Source organism: Pantherophis guttatus, chromosome 2 (genome assembly GCF_059756535.1).
Source record: "Pantherophis guttatus breed Tessera chromosome 2, ASM5975653v1, whole genome shotgun sequence".
NCBI lineage: Eukaryota > Metazoa > Chordata > Lepidosauria > Squamata > Colubridae > Pantherophis > Pantherophis guttatus.
The window spans coordinates 213,290,443-213,309,058 of NC_142064.1; the positions used below are offsets into that span (position 1 = coordinate 213,290,443).

General features: G+C 39.5%; 1 protein-coding gene across 1 annotated transcript; it reads right to left on the bottom strand.

The window, feature by feature from the left end:
- Nucleotides 1-1,481: 1,481 nt before the first annotated feature.
- Nucleotides 1,482-17,658, bottom strand: MUSTN1 (musculoskeletal, embryonic nuclear protein 1). Its single transcript, XM_034438925.3, has 3 exons — nt 17,405-17,658; nt 7,639-7,759; nt 1,482-1,913 (listed from the first exon to the last, which is right to left on the bottom strand). The coding sequence occupies exons 1-3, from the start codon at nt 17,411-17,413 to the stop codon at nt 1,807-1,809; spliced, it is 237 nt and encodes a 78-aa protein (XP_034294816.1). The 5' UTR covers nt 17,414-17,658; the 3' UTR covers nt 1,482-1,806.
- Nucleotides 17,659-18,616: the final 958 nt, after the last annotated feature.

The window sequence follows — 18,616 nt, forward strand, 5'->3', positions numbered from 1 at the left end:
ACAAAGAATGGCTGCAAGATTTGGGTTTGGCTAGTCTAAAGAAAAGAAGAATTAGGGGTGACATGATAGCAGTATTTCAGTATTTGAGGGACTGCCACAAAGAAGAGGGGGTCAAATTATTCTCCAAAACACCAGAGGGCAGGACAAGAAATAATGGATAGAAACTAATCAAGGAGAGAAGCAACCTGGAATTAAGGAGAAACATCCTAACAGTGAGAATAATTAACCAGTGAAACAGCTTGCCTTCAGAAGTTGTGCTTCATCACTGAAGGTCTTTAAAAAGAGACTGGGCAGCCACTTGTGTGAAATGGTATAGGGCAGTGATGGCTAACCTTTTTGCCATCGCGTGCTAAAAGTGTGGGGAGCATGGGGGGTTGCGTGCACGCATGCCCTCACCCATAATTCAATGACACCCCGCACCCCCGCGCATGCGCATACGACCCCCTGCGCTACCCCCACTTTTGGCACATGATGGCAAAAAGATTAAAGGTGGGCCCAATAGGCCCGGTAGGCCCATTATTTGCCCTCCCCAGACTCCAGAGGCTTTCTTGGAGCCTGGGGAGGGTGAAAACAGCCTTCCCCACCCCCCAGAGGCCCTCCAGAAGCCGGAAACGACCCATTTCCTGACTTCCAATGGGCCTGGAAGGCCCAAAAATCAGCTGGCTGGTGCGCACATGCGCACTGGAGCTGAGCTAGAGCAATGCTCACGTGCCCACAGATATGACTCCGCGTGCCACCTGTGGCACCTGTGCCATAGGTTCGACATCACGTATGGGTATAGGGTCTCCTGCTTGAGCAGAGGGTTTGACTAGAAGACCTCCAAGGTCCCTTCCAGTCTTTCTATTCTAGTCTGAAGTACTCTTTTCAGTCTATGAGGCAGCAATTCAGGATCACGTTAAGATGAAAGTTTCTTATTTTGGGAAGAGGGTTTTTTTTTTCCTGAAGGAATAATTGTTAATGTTAAAAAAAAGCTCTTGGGCTGTTGTTTTGTCCCAGCAAGATTTTAACCAGACTCAGCTTTGTTGCTCTCCCATAGAAAGACATTACCATTTCCACAGAAATCAACAGACTCCATACCAAATTGAGCCTTGGTGGCGCAGCAGACTAAAGCACTGTTAAGTAATACCAGCTGCCTGCAATTACTGCAAGTTCAAATCTCACCAGGCTCAAGGTTGACTCAACCTTCCATCCTTTCGAGGTAGGTAAAATGAGGACCCGGATTGTGGGGGCAATAAGCTGACTTTGTATAAAAAAAGAACACCGCTTTGGGGGGGGGCAAAAGCCCTACTAAGCAGGTATATACAAAAGTATGAAGGCTATTGCTTAACGCATTGTAAGCTGCCCTGAGTCTCCGGAAAAGGGCGTCATATAAATCGAACCAATAAATAAATAAATAATTTGTGGTGCAGAAATGATGATATAAGTAACTTACATTTATATTCCCTGACTATACTGCAAGTGAAAAATAAGATAATCAAAAGTCAAAATCATCCAGCTTTATTTTCTTTTACACAATAATTACAATTAGAACTGGGACATTAACTTTAAAAAAGAAGAATCCCGGGGGGGGCATTTTTGTTAACAAAATTGGTCATTACAATATCATCCTGCACTCCATAACTTGAATTAACTATTGGATAGCTAAGAAAAAAAATTGCACCGAATATATGGAAAAAAAAGACGTCTTTCAATTCAAGTTCTTTTGCTGATTCATGCCTGAAGAATTAAGTTAGAAGCCCAATAATAAGACTGATGTATGGGACAAACAAGACAAGCAATGAAGGATGCTGGGAATATTCATGGCTGTCAGCCAAAGACACTTTTTGAAGGCTCTGATTTTGGTTTGTCAAAGACGGTTTCTCCTCCGGTGCGTTCTCGGCCGAAGACAGACGGAGCAGCAGAGCCAGATTGTTCTGGAAAAAGAAGAGTAGCTGATAATGCTTCAGCAAGAATGGTTCACAAACAGTCACAGTTATGACAAACTCAAGGATAACATAATAAGCACAACAATACCAGAGTCTATATCATGTATGTTTCAAAGTAGGAACATGCAATCTGTTTCTGATGCACTTTGAAGAGGATATTCCGGGCTGCACTCTAATCAGCAGGTGGGACTAAATCCACCAATGGGGCAAACAGAGCAAATGCCCAATTTGATTTAATTAAAATGAGTTAATTTTTGGTAGTTGTTAATCTTTGCATTTATGTAATGCATTTATTCAAAGTTGAATTCAGTGGAAAATTTCAGAGGGTTCCTTAGGCTTCATCACTGAAGCTCTGTTTATAAAGATCCAGAGGTATAAGAAGCAGAGAACTATTGCAATTAAAAGCTTCATGTTTTTAAAATAAAATAAAAAAGATGACAGCTCAGTATAGCAATAGCAATAGCACTTAGACCTTTATACCGCTTCATAGTGCTTTTACAGCACTCTCTAAGCAGTTTACAGAGTTAGCATATTGCCCCCAACAATCTGGGTCCTCAGTTTACCCACCTCGGAAGGATGGAAGGCTGAGTCAACCTTGAGCCCGTGACTGCAGCTAGCAGTCAGCTGAAGTAGCCTGCATTGCTGCACTCTAACCACTGCGCCACCTTGGCTCTCAGTATGGTGATAGCAGTGTCTCTTCAGGGGAATGTGTTTTATGTGTCCCCTTTTCATGACTGGGGATAAATGATTCCTGAGTTATTTTAAGAATCTGTGCCTCTGGATGAGGGAAACTTTGGAAGATTATGTTTATTCAGGAGATTTACCATTTTCTCCAAAAACATCCCGCAGTGCATAGTGGAAACTTCTGACTGGTCAGAGCCCAATAAAACTGTACTTGCAGTTTTCATATTATATACTTCGCCCCCAAGTTTTCATTTTTAAATAATCAATACACTAATTAGCATTTTTTTTTCATTTTTTTCACAATCTGTATACTAATCCAGGGGACCAATGAGCTTGTTTAGGATTTGTGCTGTAAGACTTAATATTTAATTATTGCTTTTAAGGAGACTTTGTATATGTTTCAGCTTTCAAATTCATAATAAATATTTTAATATGTAGATTTATATTAATGTTACTTAATTTTTTCCCTGTATACACAACTTGCTTTTTAAATAGTTTTCCTTATTTTTTCCTGATTATATCTGTAAATTTCATAAATGCCTAAGAAAAACCAGCGCAAAATTTTGACGTGAAACATGACTGTTGTCTATCTTGGGAAGCTGTTTCTCTCAGAAAATAATTCTGTGATTAAAGAATTGTTACAAGGTACCACTGATTGTAAGGAGAGTGAGTTGGACAGTAGTGTTCTGGCTACCTCTGATTTTTTTTCCCATGGGCATTACAGGAAGAAAGGAACAGGGGACTTTTTCTGCAAACGACCTTGCCTTTGGGTTCCTTCTCCTATATCCCAATTCTGGGTTTTTCTTAACATAAATGTTTTGCATTTAGTCAGAGATGATTTGTTAAATAAGGACATATTTCCTATTGACGAGGTAAAGCTGTAATAAGGGTAGGACTAGTGTGGCCATGTAGTTAAGGCACCAGGCTAAAACCCAGGAGTCTGTGAGTTCTAATTCCACCTGAGCCATGAAAGCTGGCTGGGTGACTTTGGGCCAACCACTTTCTCTCAGCCCACATTGTCAATCTCAGGTGTCAAGCCAGTCGGTCAATTCCTGTTGCAACCAAAGGATGAATTTTTTAAAATAAAAAGTAGATCCTGCAATTGCGGAAAAATGCTAGGAAGAAAAAAAATAAAAGACAAGGCTGTAACAAACCATTTTAACTCATATTTCATAGTGTGCTACATACAGCTCCTACTCAAATATTAATTTCATTTTAGTAATGATCCACACCCTTAAAATGGCATAAGATATGTAAATACAGGAAAGCCTAATTAAACCTTCTTCTAAGAATGTGTACCTCATTTACTTAATCTTATGATGCTTGTAAATCTCTTGACTATTTATGGTTTTTTTTCTTATTTTTCTGCTCTCCTTTTAAAGCATGCAATATTTTAAGCTTATGATCTGGCAGAAAAGTAGGCTGGCATGCTTTGCATTGGCTCTCTATGCAGGCTCAATAAGGAAGCTGGGGAAAGTGCTGCCTTTGGGGTTTTAATGCAGGACAAATTAAGGAAAATGGTGGGTGAATTCTTTTAGCTTTGTTTTCCTTCTTACCAAGCATGCTAGGTATCCACTAATTGCTCCCTTATGGGCAATTAATAGTTGACTAGACTAGTGGGTCGAACCATCGAACAAACCACGCTCTAGTTTTGGGCAAAGGATTTTTTTGCAGCTACCTTCAAGGTTTCATACTGCTCTGGAATAGTTCTATTTAAATTCCCTTGGGGTGGGGGGCGAAGGCAGTTGGGGCAAAGATTGCGAAGTGGGAAGGAAGTTTCTTAGCTGAAGATGCACGTGCTTTTCCCAGACTAGTCAGCATTAGACTTGTACCTAATCTGCAAGGAGGCTAATCTATAAGCTTCAGATTTGCTTCAGGGGGTGACTTGGGGCTGCAGTAGAGCTGGAAACTGCCCAACCCCAACCCACCCTATGAATCAGGTATTCCAGTTGATTGGAGGGGGGAGGCAGGGGCAGGACAGTGCAGTAAAGCAAGAATCTCTTTCTTTCAGTGAACATCCTTTCTGCATTCATGGTTCAGTTGCTTCTGACTGGGGTTGACCAATGCTCATTGCAGGGAATCCACTGTCAACCCTAAATTGGCTGAACTGTGGACATTTTCTTTTTTGTGTAGTTTCTAGGGAGGTTTCTTTTCTCACGGCTTCAGGACTGACACAGCCTGGAGTGAAGGGGCCAGGGAGGAGGGGTGTAGAGATTAGCCGGGGTGTTGTAGCCTAAATAGCATTATTTCTCCTGAGAATCAAGGACGTTCGTGCAGGTGTCTGCAGGGCAGAGACTGAAGTCATTTTGCAACTGGACTATGCTGATTGGATCATGTGACTGAAACTATGGGGAGAAGTGATGAAGTTTTACTTTTAATTGGGGGCGAAAACCGGCACTGACTTAGAACCGGTTTTCCACCCAGAAGTTGCCAATTTGATATGTCCTAATAAAATGTTCTTTGAGGAATTTGCCTACCTCGGAGTTCTTATTGAATGGGACCTATTACTTGGAACCCTGACACCCACCCTTTCTCAGCTAGGTCCATATGATTAGGGATCTAGTTGGGAAAGAGCTGACTCCCTCTACCTCCTCTTGCCATCTGTCTGACCCCAGACAGCCTGGGGTTGTACTGTCAAGTCTGACAGGAGAAGTGGGGACAGATGAATCATTAGTGTATGTAGGGAGAGTTTGAAACAACAGATTCTCTGGTTGCCAAAATCAGAATTACCCTGGCAAACAATGCCCCAGCTCCCTGCCCACAGAGTCTAAAATGGCAGTGGGATCTGAGCATTTGAGCCCCTGACCATATGATGCACTGCATCATCAATGAGACACTGTAGATTGTTCCTATGGTAAGACTTCATTCATTCATTCATTCATTCATTCATTCATTCATTCATTCATTCATTCATTCATTCATTCATTCATTCATTCATATTGTAAAGCCACCCATCTCAAACCAGTAACTTTGGGTAGCAAACAATCTTAAAAATGATCTGAATACTTAAAACACAATATAAAAAGAAATTCAATGCAAATAGCAGTCAAGAGAACTGGTGAAATGCGAAATTTTTCGCTACCAGTTCTGTGGCCATCGCTTGGTGGGCATGGCTTGGTGGTGGTGGTCGTGTGACTGGGTGGGCATGGTCAACTTTTTTTTTACTTTTTAAAGCAATTTTACTATGTATTTGCCTGAACTGGTAGTAAAAAAATGCTTTAAAAAAGTTTTTTAAAACGTTCTGACGATCACAGCTGTGCCACACAATCGTCAGAAACTTTTGTGTTACTTTTTAAAAGCATATTTTACTACCTTTTAGTAAAAATGCTTTAAAAAAGTTTTAAAAAAGGTTCCGATGATCGCGCAGCACAGCTGTGATTGTCAGAACCTCTTTTTTTACTTATTAAAGCATATTTTTACTATCAGTTTTCCCAAACCGGTAGTTTTTATCACTACCAGTTTGCGTGAACCGGAGCGAACTGGTAGCATTTCCAGAGTTATTATAATCTGTTGGAGTCAATGTAGCTAAGAATGCCACTTGGGACCCTAGGCATAGAGCCAGGTCTTCAAGGCCTTCCAAACAGCCAATACGGTCAGGGCACCCCTAATCTGAGGAGGGAGGATGCTCCAGAGGGCAGTCATTGTGACATAGAATGCATGTCTCCTTGACATTTGTTGGCTGACAGAACCCAGAACATGCCTATTCTACCAGACTGGATTAGATGGGTGGATACAACCGGAAAAAGATAGTATTTTGGATAACTTGGTTCCAGCCATGAAGGGCTTTAAAGGTGACAATCAACCAGCACCTTGAATTGTATCCAGAAATACACTTGCAACCCATACAGCCTAGTGGTGGGTTTCTACCATTTCACCCCGGTTTGGGCAAACCGGTAGTGGTGGCAGCAGGCTCTGCCCACCCGCTTGGATGTCTCTGTGCAGAAGCGGCACGCGTGCGCACAAGCACATGCGGGCCCACGAGTGAACTGGTAGCAACAGGATATGAATCCCACTACTGATACAGCTCCCGAAGCAGTGGTGTTTTATATGTTGAATAGCCAACATTATTTACTGTGCAGTGCAGCTGAATTCTGTACCAGCTGAGGCTTCCAAATGCTCTTCAAGGGCAATCCCGTATAAACCATATTGTAGTAGTCCAAACAAAAAGTCATGAGGGCAAAAATGACAGTGAGCAGAGTTCGGAAGACTTGTGTTGGGAAAAGAGAGGAAACACCATTTTAATTATTAAAACCGTTTTGTAAGCAGATGTATGCTGTCTCTGCAGTGTGCTGGGAATTAGACTAAGGTGATGCCATGAATCTGTATTCTTTAAAATATTTAATGGGCCGTCTACAGGAAGCAGTTACCAGGATATGAAGAGAAGGCCTTTTGCTCTTATGTTTGTGTGTAGGAATATAAAAATATGTGATCATATGGTTCATATACTTCTGTTCGAAAAACAAACTTGGAATTGGAAAGAAAATTGTAGAGATAAACAGCTGCTACAACAGGCAATGATATATATGGGAAAGACCTGGTATGGTGGTTTCCTTACTCTTTTTGGTAAGGAAGTTATGTGGTTATTGGCAGCTTGTCAGAAGTGAAGAGAGAGTGAATTGGAGGTGTCCTTTCCAACCCCAGGAGAGTTGTAGTGGTTGTTGGAACTAAAAACAGATATAAGCACCTAGAAGCTTTTGTCCTCAGGCTAAATTTGTGAAGCAGTCTATTCCTTATTTTATTTTCTACTCCATATCCCATGGCATGGTAGGCCAAGCGATTTGTTTAATATTATCAGTCAAAAAGGTTGAAGGTTCTCCATTATACTTTATTTCAAGGCAAGACTTCTGTTTTTAATTTTCATTATTAGGACTTAGGCTATTTCAGTGAATTCAATTCAAAGACAATATAACACGAATAGCATTTAAAAGCAGAACTGGGACCCCGAAGGGTCACAAGAAGACAAAAACCAGAAGCAGCTGTCATTGTAGCAATAAATCCAGCATGAAAATGATGTAAAAGCATCACTCACCGCACTCCCTCATGACTTGATAGGTCTTGGATTTGATTTCTTGATTACCAGACAGTTTTCCTCTAGCTCCTTTGAGATCTTCTTCTTTTACTGGAGGGCGTTTCTTTTTCACTGGAGCTGGCTGAAAAGACAAGAGAAAGACCATTTTGTAGCAGAAAATGTGATAAGATAAGGTTGCAGTCACCAAGATATACGTAACTTTGACATCAGTCTGTTTTAGCAGGATGGTGAGAATCATAGACACATAGGGCTGGAAGGGAACTTGGAGGTCTTCTAGTCCAACCCCCTGCTCAAGCATCCGTAGTCTATCCCTGTCCAGTCTCTTCTGAATTTAAATCAAAGTCTCATTGATTTAATTATGATGAAATATCAAGGGAGTTAGTGAAGGAAATGACTGGTGTGAGGGTGAAATCCATTTTTTTTACTACCGGTTCTGTGGGCGTGACTTGGTGGGTGTGGTGTGGCTTGGTGGGTGTGGCTTGGTGGGTGTGGCAGGGGAAGGATACTGCAAAATTTCCATTCCCACCCCACTCAGGAGCCAGCCAGAGGTGGTATTTGCCAGTTCTCCAAACTACTCAAAATTTCTGCTACCGGTTCTCCGAACTGCTCAAAATTTCCTCTACCGGTTCTCCAGAACCTGTCAGAACCTGCTGGATTTCACCCCTGGTTTGAATGTGTGGGGGAAAAAAGTATGGATTTTGATAAGGAAAGCAGAAAAAGAAGCAAGATTTGTAAGCACAATTACTGCAGAAAGAGAATATATGGCTCCTGTATGAAAAAGTAATCAAAGATTAATTTTCCAGTAAAATAAATGAAAAATGGGCATAGAAAAAGAATGTGTGGATGTGCATTTTCTGGCACTATCAGAATTAAACCGAACAAGCCCACATGGTTTACTAGATGAGGAAAAATTGGTATTTCATAAGTCATAGGGAACAGGCCTGACTCATATTAGCTTGTAATGGCAATTGATTGTAAACTTTCAAAGGCTTTGGTTTCAGGCAGAAAGTGGCTTCATGACAGTTTCAAGGTTTTATTATTATTATTTATTTATTTATTTATTTATTTGTCACAAGTACAAGGAAACAAGTAACAGAATAGACATAGACATGGACACATGAAAAAAATTGGCACAAATAAAAGGATATAAACAGGCAAAACATATAGAATGCCATAAACACATAGAATGATTACATATAAATGGGGACAGTAAGACAGGCATTATAGGTATGCTGGTGCGCTTATGCACACCCCCTTAGGGACCTCTTGAGAAATGTGAAAGGTCCACGGTAGACAGTTTAAGGTAAAAGGTATGGGGATTAGTGAGACTAACAACAGGATCAGGTAGAGTGTTCCAGACATTTACTACTCTATTGCAGAAGTCATATTTCCTACAATCAAGATTAGAGCGAATTACATTGAGTTTGAATCTATTGATAGCCCTTGTGTTATTACGGTTGAAATTAAAGTACTCATTTACAGGTAGGACATTTTGGTAAATAATCTTATGAACTAAGCATAGGTCAGAACGTAGACGGCGTAGTTCGAGGCTATCCAGACCTAAAATTTCAAGCCTGGTGGTATAGGGAATTTTATTTTGAGCACAAGATTTGAGTACTCTTCTAGTAAAATATCTCATGTTTTTAGTGTAGACTTCTAGTACAATTCTTCAAGGAAATTAGTAGTCACATTTTTCAGTGCCATTGTAACTTTGGTCACTAAATTAATGGTTGCAAGTTGAAAACTTCCTGTATGGGTGTTGGAATACATTTTAGAATATATTTTGTATTGCAGCAACTACAGAATTAACTAGCCAGTAGATGGCAGTGTTTTGTTTGCATCTATGGTTATAATCTATTGCTCCTTTATGTTCTGAGGAGAGTTTCCTGTGACAGTTGAAACCGTTAAGCAGCAAGGCCCATGGCGACTGTAGACACTTTATTTGATCTGTATGCCTATGTATACAGGGACCCGGTGGCTCAGTGGCTAAAATGCTGAGCTTGTTGATCAGAAAGGTCAGCAGTTCAGTGGTTCAAATCCCTAGCACCGTGAAATGGAGTGAGCTCCTGTTACTTGTCCCAGCTTCTGCCAACCTAGCAGTTCGAAAGCATGTAAAATACAAGTAGAAAAATTAGGGACTACCTTTGGTGGGAAGGTAACAGCATTCTGTGCGCCTTCAGCATTTAGTCATGCTGGCCACATGACCACAGAGACATCTTCAGACAGCACTGGCTCTTCGGCTTTGAAATGGAGATGAGCACTGACCCCTAGAGTCGGGAACGACTAGCACATATATGTGAGGGGAACCTTTATCTTTACCTTTATGCCTACGTAAATGTCCTCTGCTACCAATCTGCTATTTCTATATAATAATCCTCTGCTACCAATTCTGTATAATGAAACAAAATTTCTAACAATGGGCCTTTGAAAAGGCATATACTCACAGAAATGGCCATACAGGTTGTAATGGCCATTACAACCATTCATATAGTGACCAAAGTTACAATGACACTGAAAAATATGACTTATTTTCACTCTTACAACCCTTGCAGCATCCCCCTGGTCACGTGATCAGAATTTGGGCACATGGCAACTTGCAAATATTTATGAAAGTTGCACTGTCCCAGAGTCCTGCAATCACCATTTGTGACCTTCCCAGATGGTCTCTGACAAGTAAAGTCAATGGGGAAAATAGATTCATTTAATAACCACATGGTTCACTTAACAACTGCAGCAATTTGCTTAACAACTATGGCAAAAGGTCATAAAATGGGGCAAAACTCACATAATAGCTGTCTTACTTAGCAATGGAAATGTTGGGCTCCATTCTGGTCATAAATCAAGGACTACCTGTATTTAGGAATCTTTAAATATCGGCACAGAAAATAGTTTATTGCTTGACATCTGAATTAAATGTAGACGTCCTGAAGAGCTAGTTGTGTAATTTAAGATGAGGTAGTGCGGTGGTTAGAATGCAGTACCGCGGGGTAATTCTGCTGCCTGCCGGCTGCCTGTAATTTTGCAGCCCAAATCTCACCAGGCTCAAGGTTGACTCAGTCTTCCATCCTTCTGAGGTGGGTAAAATGAGGAGCCAGATTGTTGAAGGCAATATGCTAACTCTGTAAACCGCTTAGAGAGGGCCGTAAAGCACTGTGAAGCGGTAGATAAACCTAAGTGCTACTGCTATTAATTGTAACAGACAATCGAAGTATCTTATTTGTCAAAATTATACATCATAGGACAATTTGGAGAATGCATTGCAGCTTTATGCCAGGCAGTATGCAAACCAGAGTTTTGCTCTTCTGAAGGTCATTTAAAATTGTATGAAAGAAAGAATAGAGATTTATGATACATTTGTTCACTTAGACAAAGGATATGAAAAAACAAATTGGCTAAAATACTTTTATGTAAGTATGCAGTTGAATGTGGTAAGAAAGAAATACAATGGAGATAAAACATGTGCCAGGATATAATGGTTAGTGAATAGTTCGACACTGAGCTAGGAATAAGAAAAGAATATTTGACATTCTGATGACTGTTTAATGTGTTTAAGGATAAATATACGAGAAATGCTTTTGAGGACATCAGGAGTTATTTGAAGGCATGGACATTATCAGGGCCGGATTTTCCTATAGGCTAACTAGGCTTCAGCCTAGGGCCTCAAGATCAAGAGGGGCCTACACAGTGGTGGGATTCTGGGGGTTCTAGAAGGTTCGGCCGAGCCCTTTGTTAAATTGCTGGCTCGCCCGCCCCTCGCCTCCCACCCGCGCGGCGCCAGCCTACCGTAGCCAGGGGTGGGCAATTGTGGCTCTTTTACAACCTGTGGACTTCAACTTCCAGAATTCCTGAGACAGCTTGGCTGTCTGAGGAATTCTGGGAGTTGAAGGCCACAGGTTGTAAAAGAGCTACAATTGCCCACCCCTTCCCTAGCCTGAGTTCCGCTGCCTGGGATCCACGTGGGCTCCGGACGCAAGAGAGCAGGATGGAGAAAGCAGCTTCCACGCCTTCACTCACCCTCCCTCTCTCTGCTCTGTTGGATCGCCTGCCGTTCGCTTACCCTGCCCACTCGCCATCTATTGCTGCCTCCGATGGCTGGAGGAAAAAAAAACTTCAAATTCTTGCCTCGGGGCTTCAAAGGGCCGCCCTAGAGCCAGTGCTGCAGCCGAACCCTTTGTTAAATTGCTGGCTTGCCCCGCCCCTCCGCACCACTATTTATTGCCAATAAATAGGGCGAGGGGCGAGGGGCGGGGGAGCCAGCAATTTAACAAAGGGTTCAGTGGTTTTTTTGTAATTTTATTGGCCCAGGGAGCTGCTTCCTTGCAAAGAGTGTTGATTTTTTCCCCCCTAACTATGCTGAGAAACGAAAGTGAAACTGCTTTGCTGTTGCTGCAAGGTTGGAAAATTAGGCAGGCAGAATTCTTTTCTTTTTCCTCGCCAAAAAAGGTAGGTGCAAACAATGGAAAATTTAGGGAAAAAGAGGAGAGTTCAGGATTTTAAAACACAAAAGAAAAAAAAGCTCTATTTAACTAGGGAATTGTAGTAATTGAGATACTATTAATTGTATATTGTGTTGAAAGCAGAAATGGTTAAGTTGTGGTTTGGAGGAATATATGGGGGAAATTATTTGGTTTATTATTATTGGTAAATATAATTAATGGATTTGTAAGAAATTGGAATGCATGGAAATAATTGGAATATTCATGTTCATATTGATTAATATACAAAAAAGGTAGTTATATAACTAATTGATTTATATTAAAATGTTGAATTGATATTAAACAACTGTAATATTACATAATTAACCAATGTGAGGATGGATATAAAAATAGATGACAATGGGAAGGGGTATAATATAGAATAGAAGGGAAAAATTGAATTTGATTAAGATTAGAGATGAGGATGAGGGTAATATTGGTTTTTTACAAAAATAGATGAGGAATAAATATGGCAAAAAGGAAATATAGAAATTGTAAATTAAATTAAAATGACTAAACACTGTTTAAATTTGTGAACCGGCCAAATACTCTGTTCAAAGAAAATACATTGTATGTTTGTATGTGTGTTTCTAATTATTGTTATTTATTCATATTTGTTCTCTTTTATTCTTTAAAGTTTAACAATTCATTCTTTATCTTAATATCTTTATATTTGTTTGGGGTTGGCTTTCTTCCCTTTCATCTTTTTTATTGTACAGCAATCTTTCTCCTCAAACCTACCACCTCTCTTTTCTTTCCTTCTTACTTTCTCTTCCTCCCCCTCTTCTTCTCCTCCCTACTTCCTCTTCCTTTCTCCTTCTCCTCCTCTCTTCCTCCCTCTCTCTCCTACTCTAATTTCCCTTCCCTTCCTTCATCCCTCTCTATTGCTGTATCCTTTTATGCATATGGACTACTCAGAGGGCTGAAAAAGTTATTTCTGACTGGTCCTCGCACTTTTGATCAGTCCTCGAACTTACGACTGTCCTCACATTTTACATTTTGCCCTATCTTGTCACCATGGTGAAGAAAAGCAGTTGTGAAATGAGTGACATGGTTGTTAAGAAAGCTGCACGGGCATAAATGTGAGGATGGTCATAAGTGTGAGGACCGGTCAAAAGTGCGAGGCCCAGTCAGAAATGACTTTTTTCAGCCCTCTGAAAAAAGTCTATGCACATAGCCACGCCCACCCGGTCACATGACGAGCTACCCACGCCTACACAGTCACGTGACCAGCTAGCCACACCCACCCAGTCACATGATTGCCAAGCCACACCTCCAACTAAGCCACGCCCACAGAACCTGTTGTTAAAAAATTGAATCCCACCACTGGTGAAAGGGCCTCATAAGTGGAATAGCCTAGGGCCTCTTTCAATCTAAATCCGGCCCTGGACATTATGTATTCTTGTATGCATATGCCATATTCTGAAATGAGAACCTGAATACTTTAGAAAATATTAGATGCAAACTTTAGGTGCAATGTGGAATATAGATATGAACATCTAATCTATCAAAAACTAAGATAATTGTATTTCACGGAAAAATGGAATGAATGTTTGCAACTTATGGAGAAAATTTAGAGCAAGTATATGAATTTTTGTATTGAAATGTGTCCACTAAAAATGCCCAGAGAAGTTTGAAGATGTCCAAATGCTGTTAGAATGATAGTGAAAAATATGTGCTCTGTTTCTGTAGGAAACTAAAATGCCGTTGCTCACTTTGCTACGTGTATATTTGTGTATTTCAGGAGAAACATAAATATTGAAATGTGATAGTTAAGAAAGGTGTGATATAACAAGAACAGATAAGAGTCAAGAATGAATAGTGAATGTCAGCTAAATAGAAAAAGGAATAGAGTGTGAAAAAAAGTACATTAAAGTCGTTTTGTCTTATGGAAAAAATGAATGAGAATTTCTTTGCAAAATAAGTATAGGAAGGAGAGAATAGATCAAGAAGAAGACCAAATAGGTTGTGGTTGGATAGAGATTGATGGTGAGATTCTGCAAAAAAAGGTGAGAAATTTAAAGACCAAAAGGCATTTTATTAAACAGTATATTGTTGCTGTAAGAAGTAAGTATGGTAGAAGATAGAAAACTCTTTAGTGGCATAAAAAATAGAATTGGAATACTGGAATAATTTTAGTTATGATTCCTTTTTTTCCCGTATTTATAGGATACTGTTTGTTATATCTTGTGTACTCCATTTCACACTGCTTATCCTAAAATGGAATAGTGTAATGGGTAGCTAGATATTGATTTTTTTTTTAAAAAATTGCTACCTGCCTCCATGTAGTCATACACATCAAGGTTGATTAAATTTAGTTAAGTTACCATCATTCCCATATAAAAAAACATCAGTCAGATAAATTGCTGTAGATTTATATTCAGCAGAATGAAGACCATCTGTTTCAGCTGAAAGACTTGCCAAGGAGATCTAAAATATTGAACAGAGACAGTATAACCCGTCTGCCTCTTTGCATTTTAAATAATGTCAGCCGTGATAGTTATCCTCAATTTGCAGACTGTTGGTTTTACCATCTCACTTTAACATGGTGCTTTCTTTTAGGATCAACATTTGGTTCATGCATGTTTTATAGGAAGTAATAAAAATGAAGATAATTAGATGTTCCTTGGTATATGTAGAGAGCTTTTAGGACATACATCCAGTATAAAAAAGATAATCAAGTTAAGAAGAGATCGGACAACCATTTATCTGAAATGTATAGGGTTTCCTGCTGGAGCAGCGGGTTGAACTAGAAGACCTCAAAGTTCCCTTCCTATCTGTTATTCTGTTAAGTTACAATTTATGTTAAAATGAAAGAAACTCGTAGTGAAAAAAAATAGAGCTGTCTTGGGAGTACAGCACAGAACCAGACATGAGCATAGGAGAGCTTCTCACTCCATTGTTTTGCACTCTTTATTTTGGCTACATATATGTGAAAAAAAATGAAGAGAGAAAAAAATCCTTTGTCCCATGGACATTATATGTTACACTATATGTTACATATAATAATCACATCAACTAGCGGTGAAATCCTCTGAAGTCTGCCAACGGTTCTGTGGGTCTGCTACTGAATGTGCGCTTTGCCTGCACATGCGCACCTAAGGCACACCCATGCAGCACTAAAAAAGGAACATTTTGAAGCCGCCTGAGTCTGCAAAGGTAAGTAGAACAGTGAGGGGTGGGGGAAAACTGATGTGCCACGCGATTCAGATTAGCTGGAAAGCAGGAAATCCGATGATTCTAGCTAATATAAATCACGCATCACAGCTGATCGCCACCCAGCTGATAGTCGGAAATACTGGTTCACCCAAACCGGTAGCATTTTTTACTACTGATTCAGGAGAACTGGTCTGAACTGGTACCATTTCACCCCTGATGTCAACTAATAGGTAACTGGAATGAGAATTTTCCAATCTCATGTCCTCTAAAAATGTTTGACTTCAACTCTTGTAATCTTAAGAACTATATGCATTAGCCATAGTGATTGGATGTTATGGGGACCTCAAGGCATCAGGTTGGGAAGACTGATGTCCTGGAATTGTGGATGATATGTTTTGCTCACTGGCCAACCTTTAGTACAATAGAAAAGCAAATTTGTTTTACAGTACTGTGCCCCTCCAGTAGTCCTTCAATTTTCATTTTGGCAATAAAGTGAAGGAATAATAACCACAGAAATTTCAGTCCTACAGTTTTGATTTAATATGGTGTCCTTCTTCATTCCCACTTACTGCCATGTCCATACTGGGTATTTTGTGTTTATCAGCATAAGTCTTGTATAATAATGACTGAAAATAAGTATAGAATGGTACAGACATACATCTCCTGTTCATAATATATAATATTTAATGGATAATGCAAATTTTTAGAAGAGTTTTAGGACAGCTACAAGCTGATAGCAATATGTTTTTCTGGCTTTTTGAAGCATGCATCAAAAGAGCAGAATAAACCATTTCCCATAATAAAAATCCCAAGGGAGAAACAAGATCCAAGATCAGTCTCCACTCTCCAAGTGAGACTATTCCCAGAGTTATAGAAATAACATGCAATGATTGGCAAGATTTTGCCAAAATCCTCTCCTCCCCTTGCATACCCAGTAACAAATTATTCTACAACTTATCTGAGACAGTCAGATGAAGAATATACGTTCTCCAATGCTCCTTTCAGCTTTGATTTAGGATTTTGTTGTTCAGTTGCTAGTCATGTCCAACTCTTCGCAGCCACAGCACACCATGTCCCCTCTTTCTCCACTGTCTCTCAGAGTTTGACCAAATTCATGTTCATTACACATAACACTATCTAACCATCTCATTCTCTGCAGCCCACTTCTCCTTTTGTTTTTAATCTTGCCCAACATCAGGGTCTTTTCCAATGAGTCCTCTCTTCTCACTTGGTGGCCAAAGTATTTGAGCTCAGGCTTCAGCATTTGTCTTCTAAGGAGCAGTCAGGGTTGATTTGACTGATTTGATTTCCTTGCAGTCCAGGGGACTCTCAAGTCTTCTCAAGCACCACAATTCGAAAGTATTAATCAAAAGATTTAGAGCTGCACTTCTTTATATAGCCTCTCCCAGGAGTTTCTAAATAGTTGCTACGCACTCCTGTGTACATAATCCTACTCCCAGATTTCCTTCTATCTTTCTGTTTGCATTAAGAAGTTCCCTGCTTTTATACACGAATGTTCCCTAAGTACATAGAGGATATCTCTACGTTTCATCCTTTTCCAACACAATGGAAAAAACTTCAGATCTGCAGATATCTAATCAAATAATAAATCTCAATACTCTAGAGGTTTGCTGCCAAAATAAACTTAATTCTGTTAGAAATTAATAGAACCTTCTGCTCTTGAACCAACCCTAAGAATTTTGATCTCGCATTCAGCAAACAAAACCCTCAAGCAAAAGGAAGAAACAAATTTGTTGCATATTGTAAACAAAGCGGAATTCTGCACACAGTTGCAGATGAAAGCATTTTATTGAGTAATAGGACTGAAGTGTTTAAAACACTGATCTATAGTTTTAAATGTATTCTATGAGAAAAAGAGAAAGCTAAGCCATACTTTGGTTACTGCTCTAATTTAAAATCATTATAAGCTAATTTTTCACGAAGACACATTTATTACTGCACCAAAGATGCCAGTAAGACTCTGCAAGCAAAAAATCAGTGAGGCAGAAAATAAATAATGAGTTCTTTCATTTCTTACCAATAACTAAATCCATCAGGGTTACAGTTTCCTTTAGCAATACTATGATAATTTTTGTAAATTAAGCAGTAGGGGGGGAAAAAAACAATCATACCTGGGACATTGTTGTTTCACTTGTAAAAATTCTGAGCTTGTAGTTCCTTGGATTAATATCCAAATTCTGCAGTAACCTACTTCCTTTAGCTTATATAGGCTCTTCTATGAAGTCATTCTACATGGTCATCTTCCCAGACTAGCTTCTGGAGTGTTTAAGGTTGACAACATGTTACTGTCGAGAGGTTTATTCTTAGCAATGACTGAAGTTTATAGCATTTAATAAACTGTATGAGTGGAGTGAGAGGAACATTACAAGTGACAAGAAAAGACAGCTGGGCTAGCAGAACTATACAGAAGCCTCGTCCTTTCTTTAGGAACAAGTATATCTTCAAAGGAAGCCCTGTGGCCATCTATTTATAGCTATAAAGGGCAATGCTTTTATGTTGCAGATGCTCCATGAATGTACAAGAATAAAATAGCTACAAAAACTTGCTGATCGTCAACTGAAGCAGGAAACATCTGTCATGATATTAATCCTGGGATGAACACTTTCTACAGGTGAATCAGAAACATATCACATTTTGACTTAGTGAGACCCTAGCCAGCCACTGATTTTATTTAGGTTGGATTTCAACTTCTGTTAAATAGTCCAAAAACTATAGCTAGTTCAGAAATAATTTCTATGGTACAAACAAGAGCTAAATGTCAACTGACATTTGCATTGATTTGTATGCAGCTTGAATCTAATGTGCTTATATCCCTTTAAGTCCCTAAATGGCATAGGAACTGGTAAAGCAAGATAAACATTTGAAGTTCACAGAGCTACCAGCCATTTTGCAAACAACTGGAATGAACTGCTTTAACTTTGCAAGCAGACTATTCAATCGCCAGATTTTTGCCCAATATAAAATGCAGCACAATGAAGCTACTGTAGATATAATCTTCGATATTTTTTTTCTACCTATTTCGGTTAGATTTAAACCAAGTATAACTTTTTCTTTCATTATTTTAAAGTGGCTGGACCAGGTATGATTGTTAATCTGGGTGGCATCAATTTAAATGGTCAGTTGCTAGACAGTACAGGTAGTCCTCGACTTACGACCACAACTGAGCCCAAAATTTTATGTTGCTAAGTGAGACATTTGTTAGGTAACAAACTTTAAAAAGTTTGTTCCATTTTATGGCTTTTCTTGCCACAGTTGTTAAATGAATGACTGCAGTTGTTAAGTTAGTAATATGGTTGTTAAGAGAATCTGACTTCCCCATAGAG